Source organism: Crinia signifera, chromosome 2, assembly GCF_055691185.1.
Source record: "Crinia signifera chromosome 2, ASM5569118v1, whole genome shotgun sequence".
Classification (NCBI taxonomy): Eukaryota; Metazoa; Chordata; class Amphibia; order Anura; family Myobatrachidae; genus Crinia; species Crinia signifera.
Window position 1 is genome coordinate 400,020,794 of NC_139218.1, and position 22,778 is coordinate 400,043,571.

Sequence of the window (22,778 nt, forward strand, 5' to 3'; positions counted from 1 at the left end):
GGTGCAGCTGCTATGGGGCCCAGAGCTGAGAGGGGCCACCTTCCCTGTCAGTTACATGTGTTATATACAGGGGTGTAGCTACCATAGGTGCAGGGGTGTAGCTGCTATGGGGCCCAGAGCTGAGAGGGGCCACCTTCCCTGTCACAGTTACATGTGTTATATACAGGGTGTAACTACCATAGGTGCAGGGGGTGCAGCTGCTATGGGGCCCAGAGCTGAGAGAGGCCACCTTCCCTGTCACAGATACATGTGTTATATACAGGGGTGTAGCTACCATAGGTGCAGGGGTGTAGCTGCTATGGGGCCCAGAGATGAGAGGGGCCACCTTCCCTGTCACAGTTACATGTGTTATATACAGGGGTGTAGCTACCATAGGTGCAGGGGGTGCAGCTGCGATGGGGCCCAGAGCTGAGAAATGAGAAGATAATATTACCTATACATGGATTACTATAAATAGAAGTTCATTTATTATTGAATACTCCCCACTATAGGACAGTTTCCGGCCTCCCATCACTAAGGCCGTATTTAATGGTAAAATGTCAGTGATGCCATAGGGCAGTGAATAAGCCCTCCTGACACATCCAATCGCTGGGACTCTGAGCGTCATGTGACTGCAGGAAGATCTCTGGGCCTCATTCTTTCTTAGAGCTGACGCGTTTCGGCTTCACGTTCATCCGTTTCCACACCTCGGCGTTAACTCTGTCCTGCTTGGTGACGGCGCTGAAATCCAGAGACTTGAGCTGCGTCAGGACGGACAGGATGTAGGACCTATGGCGATACAGGAGGTATAACAAGGCACTGCCGCTTACACCGGGTACAACATACATGTACACTATAGCGAGAGCAGCGGACCGTGACCACAACATACATGTACACTACAGCGAGAGCAGCGGGCCGTGACCACAACATACATGTACACTATAGCGAGAGCAGCGGACCGTGACCACAACATACATGTACACTACAGCGAGAGCAGCGGGCCGTGACCACAACATACATGTACACTATAGCGAGAGCAGCGGGCCGTGACCACAACATACATGTACACTATAGCGAGAGCAGCGGGCCGTGACCACAACATACATGTACACTATAGCGAGAGCAGCGGACCGTGACCACAACATACATGTACACTACAGCGAGAGCAGCGGGCCGTGACCACAACATACATGTACACTATAGCGAGAGCAGCGGGCCGTGACCACAACATACATGTACACTATAGCGAGAGCAGCGGGCCGTGACCACAACATACATGTACACTACAGCGAGAGCAGCGGGCCGTGACCACAACATACATGTACACTACAGCGAGAGCAGCGGACCGTGACCACATCATACATGTACACTACAGCGAGAGCAGCGGGCCGTGACCACAACATACATGTACACTATAGCGAGAGCAGCGGACCGTGACCACAACATACATGTACACTATAGCGAGAGCAGCGGACCGTGACCACATCATACATGTACACTACAGCAAGAGCAGCGGGCCGTGACCACAACATACATGGACACTACAGCGAGAGCAGCGGACCGTGACCACAACATACATGTACACTACAGCAAAAGCAGCGGACCGTGACCACAACATACATGTACACTATAGCGAGAGCAGCGGACCGTGAACACAACATATATGTACACTACAGCGAGAGCAGCAGGCCGTGACCACAACATACATGTACACTATAGCGAGAGCAGCGGCCCGTGACCACAACATACATGTACACTACAGCGAGAGCAGCGGACTGTGACCACATCATACATGTACACTATAGTGAGAGCAGTGGACCGTGACCACAACATACATGTACACTACAGCGAGAGCAGCGGACCGTGACCACAACATACATGTACACTATAGCGAGAGCAGCGGACCGTGAACACAACATACATGTACACTACAGCGAGAGCAGCGGACCGTGACCACAACATACATGTACACTATAGCGAGAGCAGCGGACCGTGACCACAACATACATGTACACTATAGCGAGAGCAGCGGACCGTGAACACAACATACATGTACACTACAGCGAGAGCAGCGGACCGTGACCACAACATACATGTACACTACAGCGAGAGCAGCGGACCGTGACCACAACATACATGTACACTACAGCAGCGGACCGTGACCACAACATACATGTACACTATAGCGAGAGCAGCGGACCGTGAACACAACATACATGTACACTATAGCGAGAGCAGCGGGCCGTGACCACAACATACATGTACACTATAGCGAGCGCAGCGGGCCGTGACCACATCATACATGTACACTACAGCGAGAGCAGCGGACCGTGAACACAACATACATGTACACTATAGCGAGAGCAGCGGGCCGTGACCACAACATACATGTCTGCTATGTGCTCCCGATACACATCTAAGGTCATGGGACAATGCACACGGAAATGACAGTTAGATTATAGATGATGACATATGATGATGTCACTACTGTGAGTAAGTATAACTGATGGGAGACTATCACCACATGCATGCAGGAATATGAGGCGCTCACCTGTACCCCTTCTCCGACTCAATGGGGTTGCCATGCAGGGTGAGGCTCTTGAGGTTGGGCAGCGCCGCCAGTTTATCCACCTCGTCCAGGTGACCGATGCTGTTACCATGGAGGTTGAGTACGGAGAGGTGACGGTACGTAGTCAGCACCTGCCCAGCAAGAACCCAAATTTCATCAGCACAGGTCAGTTACCATGGTGATAAGATAAGTCTGCTAAAGTGAGTCCATTTGCCTATACGTAGTGGAGGCAGCCATGTTGTGGGTGGAGCCAAGATGCCCAAAGTGTAAAAGTCTCAGTGTTGTCCCGTTACCCAATAAATGCCGGCTTACCCTGACAACACTATAATGTACTGATTTATCATCGACAAACTATTCTCGCAGAAATGATGCCATAAATCACTCTCATTTCATCGGCCAATGAGAAGCCGCCAGTGAGATATCACCTGAATCACCCTATTGGACAGTAGAGGGGTCCCACTAAATAAACACTGTGGCATGGTCTGACTCACGGGGTCTACGTTGGGAAGGTCATTGAAGGACAGGTCTATCCAGCAGAGATGCGTGGGGTCACTGATCAGCTTGTCCACCACCTCGCTGAAGCCGTGGAGGTCCGTCAGGGTGTTATTGTTCAGTCGCAGCGCCCGGCTCAGCAGCTTCCCCTTCTCACAGCGCTTTAAGGGTTTGGGTCCCACGCGGGGATCTTCCTGCAGGACATCTGGGAGGGACGGCAGAGAACGTCATCATCGGCTGAGGACACATCACCGGTCCCAGCCAGACCGGGGTCGTATGTGCCAGTATAGGGTTCATCTAATGTTTAGTGACACTGGGGAGGATGTATCCAAGCTTCTACCCACCAATCAGATTCGAGCTGACATGCTACAGGCTGGGTATGAAAAATGACAGGAGCGGATTGGCTGCTAATTTATCACTCTCCGTTTTATCACTCTCCAAGCTGCTTTATCGTGGAGATACTATTGGCAGCCAGAGGATCTTGTTGGCTGGCCCACATAAGAACGCGGTCTAACATGACAGCGCTAAGTACAATACCGACGCCGGCATGCAGACTACCACCGGGGGGACCGGCTCCGTAATCCCGACAGCTGGGATACCGAACGTATGCATGCCGTCATGTTCAGCATCCCGGCTTATCAGGGTTAGGCCAGGAAGGGATGGGGGGGGGGTTAGGCACTATGGGGGGATTTAGGGTTAGGCTGCCGGCGAAAGAGGGAGGGTTAGGCTGCGGGGGGGGGGGGGGGGAGGGTTAAGATTAGGCTGCAGGAGGAGGGCATGGTAATTATACTTACAGATGGAGGGCCTCTCAGCCAGCGCCAGGGTTCGCCAGAATGCCCCTGCTGGAGATCGGCGGTGGAGAGGCGCTCCATCCGACTCACACACACACGTGCGTCCCAGTTTTTGGGTGGCGGTGGAGGGGATCGCTTCAGGGAGACGGGCAGAGTTAGGGGGGGTTGCGGGGAGGCGGTAGGGACAGGTGGACAACGGTGGGGACGCGCAAGCATCTCATGTGTGTGCTCGTCCCCTTCCGGTAGCTGGCGGTTGGCGATCCGGCCCCCAGACCCCACTGAATGATGCCAGCTCCATCTGTACCTGACCCCTGTTGGGATTATTTACTGGCTCATCTGTATGTGTCCCATAGCAACAGCCTGCAGTGGGGGTCCGTAATACTCCGGCACAATCACATGACCACACATTATCACCCTCTTCCCCATGCACACGTCACTGGCATGTACACGTACACATAGCTGTTATACACGCCATAACCAGCGCACACGTTACTTGTAGTCACATATATGCAGCTGATCTACTGCGTGTGCTACATTTCCTGTCTCAGGAGAATCCCCGGGCAACGCTCTCCATACATCCCACCACCGGTCTGTGCTGCTTTGTTACAGGTGCCCCCACACGCGCGCACACACACACACACACACACACACACACGGGTGCAGCATGGGGGAACACAGACACATTGCCAGAATACATCCATTACCTTCCATGGAATTGATGCATTTGAATGCCAGGTCCACAGGGGGCCCCAGCTGGGCGTTAATGTCGGGGTGCTTACTCATCTTGGGATAACCTGAGAGAGAGATGAGATTCCAGACATCAAACACATGACATGTAGAGAATAATGTATCTGTGAGTGGTGTAATGCCTCTGTATTATACCTCTATATTACACCACGCACAGCACCAAGCCCTGCTATATACCTCTGTATTACACCATGCACAGGACACACCCCTATATACCTCTGTATTACACCATGCACAGGACACACCCCTATATACCTCTGTATTACACCATGCACAGGACACACCCCTATGTACCTCTGTATTACAGCACGCACAGGACACACCCATATATACCTCTGTATTACACCCCGCACAAGACACACCCCTATATACCTCTTTATTACACAGTCATGCACTGGACACATCCCTATATACCTCTGTATTACACCATGCACAGGACACATCCCTATATACCTCTGTATTACACCATGCACAGGACACACCCCTATATACCTCTGTATTACACAGTCATGCACAGGAAACACCCCTATATACCTCTGTATTACAGCACGCACAGGACACACCCCTATATACCTCTGTATTACAGCACGCACAAGACACACCCCTATATACCTCTGTATTACACAGTCATTCACAGGAAACACCCCTATATACCTCAGTATTACACAGTCATGCACAGGACACACCCCTATATACCTCTGTATTACAGCACGCACAGGACACACCCCTATATACCACTGTATTACAGCACGCACAGGAAACACCCCTATATACCTCTGTATTACACCAGGCACAGGACACATCCCTATATACCTCTGTATTACACCAGGCACAGGACACACCCCAATATACCTCTGTATTACACCAGGCACAGGACACACCCCTATATACCTCTGTATTACAGCACGCACAGGAAACACCCCTATATACCTCTGTATTACACCAGGCACAGGACACACCCCTATATACCTCTGTATTACACCACGCACAGGACACACCCCCTATATACCTCTGTATTACACCATGCACAGGACACATCCCTATATACCTCTGTATTACACCATGCACAGGACACACCCCTATATACCTCTGTATTACACAGTCATGCACAGGAAACACCCCTATATACCTCTGTATTACAGCACGCACAGGACACACCCCTATATACCTCTGTATTACAGCACGCACAAGACACACCCCTATATACCTCTGTATTACACAGTCATTCACAGGAAACACCCCTATATACCTCAGTATTACACAGTCATGCACAGGACACACCCCTATATACCTCTGTATTACAGCACGCACAGGACACACCCCTATATACCACTGTATTACAGCACGCACAGGAAACACCCCTATATACCTCTGTATTACACCAGGCACAGGACACATCCCTATATACCTCTGTATTACACCACACACACCTATATACCTCTGTATTACACCAGGCACAGGACACACCCCTATATACCTCTGTATTACAGCACGCACAGGAAACACCCCTATATACCTCTGTATTACACCAGGCACAGGACACACCCCTATATACCTCTGTATTACACCACGCACAGGACACACCCCCTATATACCTCTGTATTACACCACGCACAGGACACACCCCTATATACCTCTGTATTATACCACGCACAAGACACACCCCTATATACCTCTGTATTACACCACACACACAGGACCCCGCCCTATATACCTCTGTATTACACCACACACACCTATATACCTCTGTATTACACACACACACACACACACACACACACACACACACACACACACACACACACAGAACACACCTATATACCTCTGTATTACACCACGCACAGGACCAAGCCCTATATACCTCTGTATTACACCACCATGCACAGGACCAAGCCCTATATACCTCTGTATTACACCACGCAAAGTATATAAAGCGCACACACTTACTTTTCTATGTTGGGCAAGGACTCCATCTCTATGGTAACCAGACAAACGGCGCAGGCGGAAGTGACGTCATCCATATCCGCCACCTGACATACTCCGGCTCCCCCGCTGCCTCCCCTCTGCCCCCTGACATATACCCCGCTGCCTGCCTCCTCTTTGCCCCCTGACATATACCCCGGCTCCCCCGCTGCCTGCCTCCTCTCTGCCCCCTGACATATACCCCGGCTCCCCCGCTGCCTGCCTCCCCTCTGCCCCCTGACATATACCCCGGCTCCCCCGCTGCCTGCCTCCTCTTTGCCCCCTGACATATACCCCGGCTCCCCCGCTGCCTGCCTCCTCTCTGCCCCCTGACATATACCCCGGCTCCCCCGCTGCCTGCCTCCTCTCTGCCCCCTGACATATACCCCGGCTCCCCCGCTGCCTGCCTCCTCTCTGCCCCCTGACATATACCCCGGCTCCCCCGCTGCCTGCCTCCTCTCTGCCCCCTGACATATACCCCGGCTCCCCCGCTGCCTGCCTCCTCTCTGCCCCCCGACATATACCCCGGCTCCCCCGCTGCCTGTCTCCTCTCTGCCCCCCGACATATACCCCGCTCCCCCGCTGCCTGCCTCCCCTCTGCCCCCCTGACATATCCCCGCTCCCCCGCTGCCTGCCTCCTCTCTGCCCCCCGACATATACCCCGCTCCCCCGCTGCCTGCCTCCCCTCTGCCCCCTGACATATCCCCGCTCCCCCGCTGCCTGCCTCCTCTCTGCCCCCTGACATATACCCCGGCTCCCCCGCTGCCTGCCTCCTCTCTGCCCCCCGACATATACCCCGCTCCCCCGCTGCCTGCCTCCCCTCTGCCCCCTGACATATCCCCGCTCCCCCGCTGCCTGCCTCCTCTCTGCCCCCTGACATATACCCCGGCTCCCCCGCTGCCTGTCTCCTCTCTGCCCCCCGACATATACCCCGCTCCCCCGCTGCCTGCCTCCCCTCTGCCCCCCTGACATATCCCCGCTCCCCCGCTGCCTGCCTCCTCTCTGCCCCCTGACATATACCCCGGCTCCCCCGCTGCCTGCCTCCTCTCTGCCCCCCGACATATACCCCGGCTCCCCCGCTGCCTGCCTCCTCTCTGCCCTCTGACATATACCCCGGCTCCCCCGCTGCCTGCCTCCTCTCTGCCCCCTGACATATACCCCGCAGCCTGCCTCCTCTCTGCCCCCTGACATATACCCCGGCTCCCCCGCTGCCTGCCTCCTCTCTGCCCTCTGACATATACCCCGGCTCCCCCGCTGCCTGCCTCCTCTCTGCCCTCTGACATATACCCCGGCTCCCCCGCTGCCTGCCTCCTCGCTGCCCCCTGACATATACCCCGGCTCCCCGCTGCCTGCCTCCTCGCTGCCCCCTGACATATACCCCGGGTCCCCCGCTGCCTGCCTCCTCTCTGCTCTCTGACATATACCCCGGCTCCCCCGCTGCCTGCCTCCTCTCTGCCCTCTGACATATACCCCGGCTCCCCCGCTGCCTGCCTCCTCTCTGCCCTCTGACATATACCCCGGCTCCCCCGCTGCCTGCCTCCTCTCTGCCCTCTGACATATACCCCGGCTCCCCCGCTGCCTGCCTCCTCGCTGCCCCCTGACATATACCCCGGCTCCCCGCTGCCTGCCTCCTCGCTGCCCCCTGACATATACCCCGGGTCCCCCGCTGCCTGCCTCCTCTCTGCTCTCTGACATATACCCCGGCTCCCCCGCTGCCTGCCTCCTCTCTGCCCTCTGACATATACCCCGGCTCCCCCGCTGCCTGCCTCCTCTCTGCCCACTGACATATCCCCGCTCCCCCACTGCCTGCCTGCGGCGGATTTATCCCATATAAAAAAAACCCGGGGAGCTGCAGGGCGGTGAGGAGTAGTGGGGGCAGGCAGCGGCAGTAGTGGGGGTGGACAGCGGCGGCGGTGGTGGAGGCGGGCAGCGGTGATGGGCGGCGGGTGCGGTGAGCGCTGCTGACCTGGCCGGGCAGTGTACTTACACATAGCAGCAGTGGGGACGGGACGCGTAGTGGCGGCTATTAGATTTTTAAAATGCTTGTCAAATGACTGGCCGCTCTCTGATTGGCCGGAGAGCTCTCAGCCAATCAGAGAGCGGCCGGTCATTTGACAAGTATTTTAAAAATATAATAGCCGCCACTGCGCTGCCTGTCCCCGCTGCTGCTATGTGTAAGTACACTGCCCGGCCAGGTCAGTCAGCAGCACTCGCCGGCGCTCAGGGACCCGCTGCCCGCCCCACTGCTCCCCCAGTGTCTGCATGCATATGCCTGTCAGGTGGCAGGCATATGCATACAGGGAGGTCGGACGTGATCGTATGTACAGACCGTCTGACCTCCCTGATCCGGTCCGATGCGCACGGGACCGCGCATCGGATCAGATATCACACACCTACGATTTTGGGCCGATTTCACCCGATTATCGGCACAAAGTGCCGAAATCGGATGAAATCGTCCCAAAATCGCATAGTGTATGGGGGCCTTTACAGTAGGCAAGCCGTGAGATGACCAGTGAGTGGATGATCAGCTTAGTTGCACTCTGTGAGAGAAAGGGCCTGATGTGAGCAATGTTGCGTAACTGGAACCGGCAAGAATGGGTCAGGGCTTGGATGTGGGGTGCAAAGGAGATGGAGGAGTCGAGAGTGACACCCAGGCAGCTGAGTTGGGGAACGGGGGAGATGATGGTGTTGTTAACAGTGATAGAGATATTAGTAGAGGGTGTGGCTCTGGGTGGGGGAAAGATAATAAGTTCGGTTTTGTCCATATTCAGCTTCAGAAATTGCTCAGACATCGAGGTGGAGATGGCAGAGAGGCAGTTGGAAACCTGAGAGAAAACAGTGGGGGACAGATCAGGAGAGGAGAGGTAGATTTGGGTGTCATCTGCATAGAGGTGATATTGGAAGCCAAAGGAGTTAATGAGTGCACCCAGAGAGGAGGTGTACAGAGAGAACAGAAGGGGGGCAAGGACGGAACCCTGAGGGACCCCGACAGGAAGGATGGAAGGTGGTGAGGTGGAGCCATATAAGACACGGTAACGGAATCTGCTGCTCTATATAAGATGCTGTAACGGAATCTGCTGCGCTATATAAGACGCTGTAACCAGTGGCGTAAGTTCGTCCCAGTTGCCCGGAGGCAAGATGTGTATTGCGCCCCCCCCCCCATGCACACACAAAACCTTATATAAAGTTTATACTGTATTGTCTGTTATGAAATATAACAGGCATATATACAGTATGTATACAGTAATACAGTATAACTGGTACTTATGTAGTATCTGGGCTGCCGATTTTTTGATTGTATGCCTTAAGTTAAGGCATACAATCAGATGCGATGCGATGCGATATCGCATCGCATCGCATGCGACCATCGGATGCGATGACCCGATTTTTCCATAGGAATCAATGTTAAAATGGACTGAGTCCATTTTAACATGGAATTCAATGGGAAAAAGGGGTCCTTTTCATACCCCTACTATCCAAGTGGGCATGGAGTTGGATATAAACCTGTGGCGAGCGTAGCGAGCCACCGAGCCCGAAGCGTGGCGAGCGAAGCGAGCCCCGCGAGGGGACGGTATTCTGTGTCCCCTCGCGGGGCTCGCTACGCTCGCCACGCTTCGGGCTCGGTGGCTCGCTACGCTCGCCACAGGTTTATATCCAACTCCATGCCCACTTGGATAGTAGGGGTAAGAAAAGGACCCCTTTTTCCCATTGAATTCCATGTTAAAATGGACTCAGTCCATTTTAACATTGATTCCTATGGAAAAATCGGGTCATCGCATCGCATCGCATCCGATGGTCGCATGCGATGCGATGTACCCGATTTAGAAATCGGCAGCCCAGATACTACATAAGTACCGTATAACTATATCTAGAGAGAAAGAGAGAGAGAGAGAGAGAGATAGAACACATATTTCAGAACTCCAGAAGTGATATTAATGGCCTTCAATTAATGGATTTAAAATTGCAGGGGAGGAGAGGTGCCCCCTTGAGAGCAGGAGCCCGGCGGCAGATGACTCCATTGCCTCCCAGAGTTCTGCCTCTGGCTGTAACGGAATCTGCTGCGCTATATAAGACGCTGTAACGGAATCTGCTGTGCTATATAATACACTGTACCGGAAGCTGCTGCGCTATATAAGACACTGTAACGGAATCTGCTGCGCTATATAAGACACTAACGGAATCTGCTGCGCTATATAAGACACTGTAACGGAATCTGATGCGCTATATAAGACGCTGTAACGGAATCTGCTGCGCTATATAAGAACCTGTAACAGAATATGCTGCTATATAAGACACTGTAACGGAATCTGCTGTGCTATATAAGACGCTGTAACGGAATCTGCTGCGCTATATAAGACGCTGTAACGGAGTCTGCTGCGCTATATAAGACGCTGTATCGGAATCTGCTGCGATATATAAGACGCTGTAACGGAATCTGCTGCGCTATATAAGACACTGTAACGAAATCTGCTGCACTATATAAGACGCTGTAACGGAATCTGCTGCGCTATATAAGACACTGTAACGGAATCTGTTGCGCTATATAAGACACTGTAACTGAATCTGCTGCACTATATAAGTGTATGGGGGCCTTTACAGTAGGCAAGCCGTGAGATGACCAGTGAGTGGATGATCAGCTTAGTTGCACTCTGTGAGAGAAAGGGCCTGATGCGAGCAATGTTGCGTAACTGGAACCGGCACGAATGGGTCAGGGCTTGGATGTGGGGTGCAAAGGAGATGGAGGAGTCGAGAGTGACACCCAGGCAGCGGAGTTGGGGAACGGGGGAGATGATGGTGTTGTTAACAGTGATAGAGATATTAGTAGGGGGTTTGGCTCTGGGTGGGGGAAAGATAATAAGTTCGGTTTTGTCCATATTCAGCTTCAGAAATCGCTCAGACATCCAGGTGGAGATGGCAGAGAGGCAGTTGGAAACCTGAGAGAAAACAGTGGGGGACAGATCAGGAGAGGAGAGATAGATTTGGGTGTCATCGGCATAGAGGTGATATTGGAAGCCAAAGGAGTTAATGAGTGCACCCAGAGAGGAGGTGTACAGGGAGAACAGTAGGGGGCCAAGGACGGAACCCTGAGGGACCCCGACAGGAAGGATGGAAGGTGGTGAGGTGGAGCCATATAAGACACGGTAACGGAATCTGCTGCTCTATATAAGATGCTGTAACGGAATCTGCTGCGCTATATAAGACGCTGTAACGGAATCTGCTGCGCTATATAATACACTGTACCGGAAGCTGCTGCGCTATATAAGACACTGTAACGGAATCTGCTGCGCTATATAAGACGCTGTAACGGAATCTGCTGTGCTATATAAGACACTGTAACGGAATCTGCTGCGCTATATAAGACACTGTAACGGAATCTGATGCGCTATATAAGATGCTGTAACGGAATCTGCTGCGCTATATAAGAACCTGTAACGGAATATGCTGCTATATAAGACACTGTAACGGAATCTGCTGCGCTATATAAGACACTGTAACGGAATCTGCTGCGCTATATAAGACACTGTAACGGAATATGCTGCGCTATATAAGACACTAACGGAATCTGCTGCGCTATATAAGACGCTGTAACGGAATCTGCTGCGCTATATAAGACGCTGTAACGGAATCTGCTGCGCTATATAAGACGCTGTAACGGAATCTGCTGCGCTATATAAGACGCTGTACCGGAATCTGCTGCGTTATATAAGACGCTGTACCGGAATCTGCTGCGCTATATAAGACGCTGTACCGGAATCTGCTGCGCTATATAAGACGCTGTAGCGGAATCTGCTGCTCTATATAAGACGCTGTAACGGAATCTGCTGCTCTATATAAGACGCTGTAACGGAATCTGCTGCGCTATATAAGACGCTGTACCGGAATCTGCTGCGCTATATAAGACGCTGTACCGGAATCTGCTGCGCTATATAAGACGCTGTACCGGAATCTGCTGAGCTATATAAGACGCTGTACCGGAATCTGCTGCGCTATATAAGACGCTGTAACGGAATCTGCTGCACTATATAAGATGCTGTAACGGAATCAGCTGCGCTAAATAAGACGCTGTAACGGAATCTGCTGCGCTATATAAGACACTAACGGAATCTGCTGCGCTATATAAGACGCTGTGCCGGAATCTGCTGCGCTATATAAGATGCTGTAACGGAATCTGCTGCGCTATATAACAACCTGTAACGGAATCTGCGTTATATAAGATGCTGTAACGGAATCTGCTGCGCTATATAAGACACTGTAACTGAATCTGCTGCACTATATAAGACACTGTAACGGAATCTGCTGCGCTATATAAGACACTGTAACGGAATCTGCTGCGCTATATGAGACACTGTAACGGAATCTGTTGCGCTATATAAGACACTGTAACGGAATCTGCTGCACTATATAAGACACTGTAACGGAATCTGCTGCGCTATATAAGACGCTGTAACGGAATCTGCTGCGCTATATAAGACGCTGTAACAGAATCTGCTGCGCTATATAAGACACTGTAACGGAATCTGTTGCGCTATATAAGACAATGTAACGGAATCTGCTGCGCTATATAGGACACTGTAACGGAATCTGCTGCGCTATATAAGACACTAACGGAATCTGCTGCGCTATATAAGACACTGTAACGGAATCTGCTGCGCTATATAAGACACTGTAACGGAATCTGCTGCGCTATATAAGACACTGTAATGGAATCTGCTGCGCTATATAAGACACTGTAACGGAATCTGCTGCGCTATATAAGACACTGTAAATACATGTCTCCATCAATCCAGACGGCTAGGGTCTCCTCCACATTATTAAGGGTCCATGATTCTATACCTGTAGTTTATATATGTGCACCCACTAGTCTTAGCATCATTTTGGCTAAAGATATGGGCATCTACCACAGACCAGGTGACCTCAGCAGATGGGTCCCTAACATTCCTCAGGTTTAAGTCCACAGTGTGGGACCCCCTGGGCCAGCGTGACTCAATCACTTCAAGGCATCAAACTACTAAGTAGTAAAACTACATCATGGACCGATCAAAATTGGATCTACCTCCTGGCCAAGTACCCAGCATTTACCTCGGAGCCGCCATCCTGCACCCCAGAGATTAAAGCAGGGCATTTTTCAATGTAGTCCGGAGAGGAGGCTGGGCTAGAATGATGCAGACGATGTAGTTTTAGCCTTGCTCCCTCCTCCAACTGCCTCAATTCATAGCGTTTGGCTGCATTGGGGGTGGGGCTTGTTGAGGTCAGCTTCAGCTCCACCCCCCGATTGGCAGTTCAGTGTCTCCTCACCAGGCTTCTCCTGGAGAGGAGCTCATAAAAGGGGGCAAGTATGCATCTATAAGCTACATGCAAAATCAGCCCGTGTGTACCCTTCACAGAAACAATATAACTGTATTTGCTTTGCTTGCATTACAGTATGGTGAGTTCCAGACACAAAATGTATTATTGTTTTACTGAATCTAGCCCCATGTTCTCTATATCTAGTCCCTGTGTATAGCTCCATGTCCTCTATATCCAGTTCCTGTGTATAGCCCTATGTCCTCTATATCCAGTCCCTGTGTATAGCTCCGTGTCCTCTATATCCAGTCCCTGTGTATAGCTCCATGTCCTCTATATCCAGTCCCTGTGTATAGCTCCATGTCCTCTATATCCAGTCCCTGAGTATAGCTCCATGTCCTCTATATCAAGTCCCTGTGTATAGCTCCATGTCCTCTATATCTAGTCCCTGTGTATAGCTCCATGTCCTCTATATCTAGTTCCTGCGTATAGCTCCATGTCCTCTATATCCAGTCCCTGTGTATAGCTCCATGTCCTCTATATCCAGTCCCTGTGTATAGCTCCATGTCCTCTATATCCAGTCCCTGAGTATAGCTCCATGTCCTCTATATCTAGTCCCTGTGTATAGCTCCATGTCCTCTATATCCAGTCCCTGCGTATAGCTCCATGTCCTCTATATCCAGTCCCTGTGTATAGCTCCATGTCCTCTATATCCAGTTCCTGTATATAGCTCCATGTCCTCTATATCCAGTTCCTGTATATAGCTCCATGTCCTCTATATCCAGTCCCTGTGTATAGCTCCATGTCCTCTATATCTAGTCCCTGCGTATAGCTCCATGTCCTCTATATCCAGTCCCTGCGTATAGCTCCATGTCCTCTATATCCAGTTCCTGCGTATAGCTCCATGTCCTCTATATCCAGTCCCTGTGTATAGCTCCATGTCCTCTATATCCAGTCCCTGTGTATAGCTCCATGTCCTCTATATCCAGTTCCTGTGTATAGCTCTATGTCCTCTATATCCAGTCCCTGCGAATAGCTCCATGTCCTCTATGTCCAGTCCCTGTGTATAGCTCCATGTCCTCTATATCCAGTCCCTGTGTATAGCTCCATGTCCTCTATATCCAGTCCCTGCGAATAGCTCCATGTCCTCTATGTCCAGTCCCTGTGTATAGCTCCATGTCCTCTATATCCAGTTCCTGTGTATAGCTCCATGTCCTCTATATCCAGTCCCTGCGAATAGCTCCATGTCCTCTATGTCCAGTCCCTGTGTATAGCTCCATGTCCTCTATATCCAGTTCCTGTGTATAGCTCCATGTCCTCTATATCCAGTCCCTGTGTATAGCTACATGTCCTCTATATCCAGTTCCTGTGTATAGCTCCATGTCCTCTATATCCAGTCCCTGCGAATAGCTCCATGTCCTCTATGTCCAGTCCCTGTGTATAGCTCCATGTCCTCTATATCCAGTCCCTGTGTATAGCTCCATGTCCTCTATATCCAGTCCCTGTGTATAGCTCCATGTCCTCTATATCCAGTCCCTGTGTATAGCTCCATGTCCTCTATAATACACTGTACCGGAAGCTGCTGCGCTATATAAGACACTGTAACGGAATCTGCTGCGCTATATAAGACGCTGTAACGGAATCTGATGCGCTATATAAGACACTAACGGAATCTGCTGCGCTATATAAGTCACTGTAACGGAATCTGCTGCGCTATATAAGACGCTGTAACGGAATCTGCTGCGCTATATAAGATGCTGTAACGGAATCTGATGCGCTATATAAGACACTGTAACGGAATCTGCTGCGCTATATAAGACACTAACGGAATCTGCTGCGCTATATAAGACACTGTAACGGAATCTGATGCGCTATATAAGACGCTGTAACGGAATCTGATGCGCTATATAAGACACTGTAACGGAATCTGCTGCGCTATATAAGAACCTGTAACAGAATATGCTGCTATATAAGACACTGTAACGGAATCTGCTGTGCTATATAAGACGCTGTAACGGAATCTGCTGCGCTATATAAGACGCTGTAACGGAATCTGCTGCGCTATATAAGACGCTGTAACGGAATCTGCTGCGCTATATAAGACGCTGTAACGGAATCTGCTGCGCTATATAAGACACTGTAACGAAATCTGCTGCACTATATAAGACGCTGTAACGGAATCTGCTGCGCTATATAAGACACTGTAACGGAATCTGTTGCGCTATATAAGACACTGTAACTGAATCTGCTGCACTATATAAGTGTATGGGGGCCTTTACAGTAGGCAAGCCGTGAGATGACCAGTGAGTGGATGATCAGCTTAGTTGCACTTTGTGAGAGAAAGGGCCTGATGTGAGCAATGTTGCGTAACTGGAACCGGCACGAATGGGTCAGGGCTTGGATGTGGGGTGCAAAGGAGATGGAGGAGTCGAGAGTGACACCCAGGCAGCGGAGTTGGGGAACGGGGGAGATGATGGTGTTGTTAACAGTGATAGAGATATTAGTAGGGGGTTTGGCTCTGGGTGGGGGAAAGATAATAAGTTCGGTTTTGTCCATATTCAGCTTCAGAAATCGCACCGACATCGAGGTGGAGATGGCAGAGAGGCAGTTGGAAACCTGAGAGAAAACAGTGGGGGACAGATCAGGAGAGGAGAGATAGATTTGGGTGTCATCGGCATAGAGGTGATATTGGAAGCCAAAGGAGTTAATGAGTGCACCCAGAGAGGAGGTGTACAGGGAGAACAGTAGGGGGCCAAGGACGGAACCCTGAGGGACCCCGACAGGAAGGATGGAAGGTGGTGAGGTGGAGCCATATAAGACACGGTAACGGAATCTGCTGCTCTATATAAGATGCTGTAACGGAATCTGCTGCGCTATATAAGACGCTGTAACGGAATCTGCTGCGCTATATAATACACTGTACCGGAAGCTGCTGCGCTATATAAGACACTGTAACGGAATCTGCTGCGCTATATAAGACGCTGTAACGGAATCTGCTGTGCTATATAAGACACTGTAACGGAATCTGCTGCGCTATATAAGACACTGTAACGGAATCTGATGCGCTATATAAGATGCTGTAACGGAATCTGCTGCGCTATATAAGAACCTGTAACGGAATATGCTGCTATATAAGACACTGTAACGGAATCTGCTGCGCTATATAAGACACTGTAACGGAATCTGCTGCGCTATATAAGACACTGTAACGGAATATGCTGCGCTATATAAGACACTAACGGAATCTGCTGCGCTATATAAGACGCTGTAACGGAATCTGCTGCGCTATATAAGACGCTGTAACGGAATCTGCTGCGCTATATAAGACGCTGTAACGGAATCTGCTGCGCTATATAAGACGCTGTACCGGAATCTGCTGCGTTATATAAGACGCTGTACCGGAATCTGCTGCGCTATATAAGACGCTGTACCGGAATCTGCTGCGCTATATAAGACGCTGTAGCGGAATCTGCTGCTCTATATAAGACGCTGTAACGGAATCTGCTGCGCTATATAAGACGCTGTACCGGAATCTGCTGCGCTATATAAGACGCTGTACCGGAATCTGCTGCGCTATATAAGACGCTGTACCGGAATCTCCTGAGCTATATAAGACGCTGTACCGGAATCTGCTGCGCTATATAAGACGCTGTAACGGAATCTGCTGCACTATATAAGATGCTGTAACGGAATCAGCTGCGCTAAATAAGACGCTGTAACGGAATCTGCTGCGCTATATAAGACACTAACGGAATCTGCTGCGCTATATAAGACGCTGTGCCGGAATCTGCTGCGCTATATAAGATGCTGTAACGGAATCTGCTGCGCTATATAACAACCTGTAACGGAATCTGCGTTATATAAGATGCTGTAACGGAATCTGCTGCGCTATATAAGACACTGTAACTGAATCTGCTGCACTATATAAGACACTGTAACGGAATCTGCTGCGCTATATAAGACACTGTAACGGAATCTGCTGCGCTATATGAGACACTGTAACGGAATCTGTTGCGCTATATAAGACACTGTAACGGAATCTGCTGCACTATATAAGACACTGTAACGGAATCTGCTGCGCTATATAAGACGCTGTAACAGAATCTGCTGCGCTATATAAGACACTGTAACGGAATCTGTTGCGCTATATAAGACAATGTAACAGAATCTGCTGCGCTATATAGGACACTGTAACGGAATCTGCTGCGCTATATAAGACACTAACGGAATCTGCTGCGCTATATAAGACACTGTAACGGAATCTGCTGCGCTATATAAGACACTGTAACGGAATCTGCTGCGCTATATAAGACACTGTAATGGAATCTGCTGCGCTATATAAGACACTGTAACGGAATCTGCTGCGCTATATAAGACACTGTAAATACATGTCTCCATCAATCCAGACGGCTAGGGTCTCCTCCACATTATTAAGGGTCCATGATTCTATACCTGTAGTTTATATATGTGCACCCACTAGTCTTAGCATCATTTTGGCTAAAGATATGGGCATCTACCACAGACCAGGTGACCTCAGCAGATGGGTCCCTAACATTCCTCAGGTTTAAGTCCACAGTGTGGGACCCCCTGGGCCAGCGTGACTCAATCACTTCAAGGCATCAAACTACTAAGTAGTAAAACTACATCATGGACCGATCAAAATTGGATCTACCTCCTGGCCAAGTACCCAGCATTTACCTCGGAGCCGCCATCCTGCACCCCAGAGATTAAAGCAGGGCATTTTTCAATGTAGTCCGGAGAGGAGGCTGGGCTAGAATGATGCAGACGATGTAGTTTTAGCCTTGCTCCCTCCTCGAACTGCCTCAATTCATAGCGTTTGGCTGCATTGGGGGTGGGGCTTGTTGAGGTCAGCTTCAGCTCCACCCCCCGATTGGCAGTTCAGTGTCTCCTCACCAGGCTTCTCCAGGAGAGGAGCTCATAAAAGGGGGCAAGTATGCATCTATAAGCTACATGCAAAATCAGCCCTATATACCCTGCACAGAAACAATATAACTGTATTTGCTTTGCTTGCATTACAGTATGAGTTCCAGACACAAAATGTATTATTGTTTTACTGAATCTAGCCCTATGTCCTCTATATCCAGTCCCTGTGTATAGCTCCATGTCCTCTATATCCAGTCCCTGTGTATAGCTCCATGTCCTCTATATCCAGTCCCTTTGTATAGCTCCATGTCCTCTATATCTAGTCCCTGTGTATAGCTCCATGTCCTCAATATCTAGTCCCTGTGTATAGCTCCATGTCCTCTATATCCAGTCCCTGCGTATAGCTCCATGTCCTCTATATCCAGTCCCTGTGTATAGCTTCATGTCCTCTATATCTAGTCCCTGTGTATAGCTCCATGTCCTCTATATCCAGTCCCTGTGTATAGCTCCATGTCCTCTATATCCAGTCCCTGAGTATAGCTCCATGTCCTCTATATCCAGTCCCTGTGTATAGCTCCATGTCCTCTATATCCAGTCCCTGCGTATAGCTCCATGTCCTCTATATCCAGTCCCTGTGTATAGCTCCATGTCCTCTATATCCAGTCCCTGTGTATAGCTCCATGTCCTCTATATCCAGTCCCTGTGTATAGCTCCATGTCCTTTATATCCAGTCCCTGAGTATAGCTCCATGTCCTCTATATCCAGTCCCTGTGTATAGCTCCATGTCCTCTATATCCAGTCCCTGCGTATAGCTCCATGTCCTCTATATCCAGTCCCTGTGTATAGCTCCATGTCCTCTATATCCAGTTCCTGTATATAGCTCCATGTCCTCTATATCCAGTTCCTGTGTATAGCTACATGTCCTCTATATCCAGTCCCTGTGTATAGCACCATGTCCTCTATATCCAGTTCCTGCGTATAGCTTCATGTCCTCTATATCCAGTCCCTGTGTATAGCTCCATGTCCTCTATATCCAGTCCCTGTGTATAGCTCCATGTCCTCTATATCCAGTCCCTGTGTATAGCTCCATGTCCTCTATATCCAGTCCCTGTGTATAGCTCCATGTCCCCTATATCCAGTCCCTGCGTATAGCTCCATGTCCTCTATATCCAGTTCCTGCGTATAGCTCCATGTCCTCTATATCCAGTCTCTGCGTATAGCTCCATGTCCTCTATATCCAGTCTCTGCGTATAGCTCCATGTCCTCTATATCCAGTCCCTGTGTATAGCTCCATGTCCTATATATCCAGTCCGTGTATAGCTCCATGTCCCCTATATCCAGTCCCTGTGAATAGCTCCATGTCCTCTATATCTAGTCCCTGTGTATAGCTCCATGTCCTCTATATCCAGTCCCTGTGTATAGCTCCATGTCCTCTATATCCAGTCCCTGTGTATAACTCCATGTCCTCTATATCCAGTCCCTGTGTATAACTCCATGTCCTCTATATCCAGTCCCTGTGTATAGCTCCATGTCCTCTATATCCAGTCCCTGTGTATAACTCCATGTCCTCTATATCCAGTCCCTGTGTATAACTCCATGTCCTCTATATCCAGTCCGTGTATAGCTCCATGTCCTCTATATCCAGTTCCTGTGTTTAGCTCCATGTCCTCTATATCCAGTCCCTGTGAATAGTTCCATGTCCACTATATCCAGTCCCTGTGAATAGCTCCATGTCCTCTATATCCAGTCCCTGTGTATAGCTCCATGTCCTCTATATCCAGTCCCTGTGTATAACTCCATGTCCTCTATATCCAGTCCCTGTGTATAACTCCATGTCCTCTATATCCAGTTCCTGTGTTTAGCTCCATGATTTATATATATCCAGTCCCTGTGTATAACTCCATGTCCTCTATATCCAGTCCCTGTGTATAACTCCATGTCCTCTATATCCAGTCCCTGTGTATAACTCCATGTCCTCTATATCCAGTCCCTGTGTATAGCTCCATGTCCTCTATATCCAGTCCCTGTGTATAACTCCATGTCCTCTATATCCAGTCCCTGTGTATAACTCCATGTCCTCTATATCCAGTCCGTGTATAGCTCCATGTCCTCTATATCCAGTTCCTGTGTTTAGCTCCATGTCCTCTATATCCAGTCCCTGTGAATAGCTCCATGTCCTCTATATCCAGTCCCTGTGTATAGCTCCATGTCCTCTATATCCAGTCCCTGTGTATAACTCCATGTCCTCTATATCCAGTCCCTGTGTATAACTCCATGTCCTCTATATCCAGTTCCTGTGTTTAGCTCCATGTCCTCTATATCCAGTCCCTGTGAATAGTTCCATGTCCACTATATCCAGTCCCTGTGTATAGCTCCATGCCCTCAATAGCCAGTCCCTGTGTATAGCTCCATGCCCTCAATAGCCAGTCCCTGTGTATAGCTCCATGCCCTCAATAGCCAGTACCTGTGTATAGCTCCATGATTTATATATATCCAGTCCCTGTGTATAGCTCCATGATTTCTATATAGCCAGTTCCTGTGTATAGCTCCATGATTTCTATATAGCCAGTTCCTGTGTATAGCTCCATGATTTCTATATAGCCAGTCCCTGTGTATAGCTCCATGATTTCTATATAGCCAGTTCCTGTGTATAGCTCCGTATCCTCTATATAGCCAGTTCCCGTGTATAGCTCCATATCCTCTATATAGCCAGGTCCGACAGTTCCAGGAGAGTTGGCAATGTCCCCTTATTCTAGTCTCTGTTTATAGCTCCATATCCTCTATATCCAGTCCCTGCGTATAGCTCCATGAGTCCTCTTGTCTCTGTGTATAGCTCCATGTCCTTCTACAGTCCCTGTGTATAGCTCCATGCCCTTCTTTTCTAGTCTTTGTATAGCTCCATGTCCTTCTATAGTCCCTGTGCAAAGTTCCATGTCTTTTTCTCCTGTCCCAGGGTATAGCTCCATGTAATCGTCTCCTATCATCTATATATCATCTCTATGTGTCTCCGAAACACTGCCATCTGTTGGCAGCGAGTAAAACTACGTCTCTTTCTCTCTCACGCATGTACCAACACAGTGGCAATCACAAGGCAGTAAACTAGCTTTCAAAGCATTTGCTTAGAGTGGGTTTTCTAGTCCCTGTATATAGTTCAGTTAAACTCTAATCTCTGTGTATAGCCCCATGTCCTTCTAAAGTCCCAGTGTATAGCTCCATGTCCTTAGTCTCTAGTCCCTATGTATAGCTCCATGTCCTTTAGTCTCTAGTCCCTATGTATAGCTCCATGTCTTCTCCAGTCCCTGTGCGTAACTCCATGTCCTATCTGTGGCCCTCCAGCTTGTTGTGAAACTACAAATCCCATCATGCCTTGCCACAGTTTTGCTATTAGGGAATGCTAAAACTATTGCAAAGCATGCTGGTATGTGTAGTTTCAAAACAGCTGGAGGGCCATAGTTTGGACATGCCTGGTCTATAGGGCTAATAGGAGGGATACATGAGGATAGAATTCCATAGCATGGCAGTCCCACCAGATTACTAGACGTCCCGGTGGGGTGCAATTAGGAATAAATGCTACTGAGGTTGTATGGGGGTCCTGAATAAGATTACCCTTCTCCAGTGCTTGTGTATAGCTCCATATCTTCTCCAGTGCCTGTGTGTAACTCCATGTCCTCTGTCTGTGTCTACTCCATGTCGTTTCCAGTAACTGTGTATAGCTCCATGTCCGTGTATCTCCAGTCACTGTGTATAGCTCCATATCCTCTGTCTTCTGTGTATAGCTCCATGATATCCCACGTGATCGAGTCCTTGTGCATCTGGGCGTGTCCTGCAGCACGAATAGGAGGAGGGGGAGTGGAGTCCTCAGCGTAGCGGCTGTATGATAAGGGGGCGTGGCGATATAGACAAGGGGTGGTGACAGTAGGGGGCGGTAGTGAAAAGAGGAGACCGGATCGAGGCGGAGCGATGCAGTGGGGGCAGGGATAGGGGCGTGGCGGTACTGTTTAGGAGCAGGAGAAGGCGTGACCGTACGGACTGGGGGAGAGGGGCGTGGCGGCTCGGTTAGGGGGAAAGGG

At 50.0% G+C, this 22,778-nt stretch overlaps 1 protein-coding gene across 2 annotated transcripts; it reads right to left on the reverse strand.

Moving 5' to 3' along the window:
* Positions 1-444: 444 nt before the first annotated feature.
* Positions 445-22,727, reverse strand: LRRC51 (leucine rich repeat containing 51). Of its 2 annotated transcripts, none has more exons than XM_083170555.1 (5): positions 22,315-22,727; positions 4,536-4,625; positions 3,040-3,245; positions 2,531-2,679; positions 445-768 (listed from the first exon to the last, which is right to left on the reverse strand). In XM_083170555.1, the coding sequence occupies exons 1-5, from the start codon at positions 22,460-22,462 to the stop codon at positions 633-635; spliced, it is 729 nt and encodes a 242-aa protein (XP_083026681.1). In that variant the 5' UTR covers positions 22,463-22,727; the 3' UTR covers positions 445-632. The 2 variants fall into 2 exon arrangements, with proteins under 2 accessions (XP_083026681.1, XP_083026682.1); XM_083170556.1 differs by lacking the exon at positions 22,315-22,727 and adding an exon at positions 6,526-6,642.
* Positions 22,728-22,778: the final 51 nt, after the last annotated feature.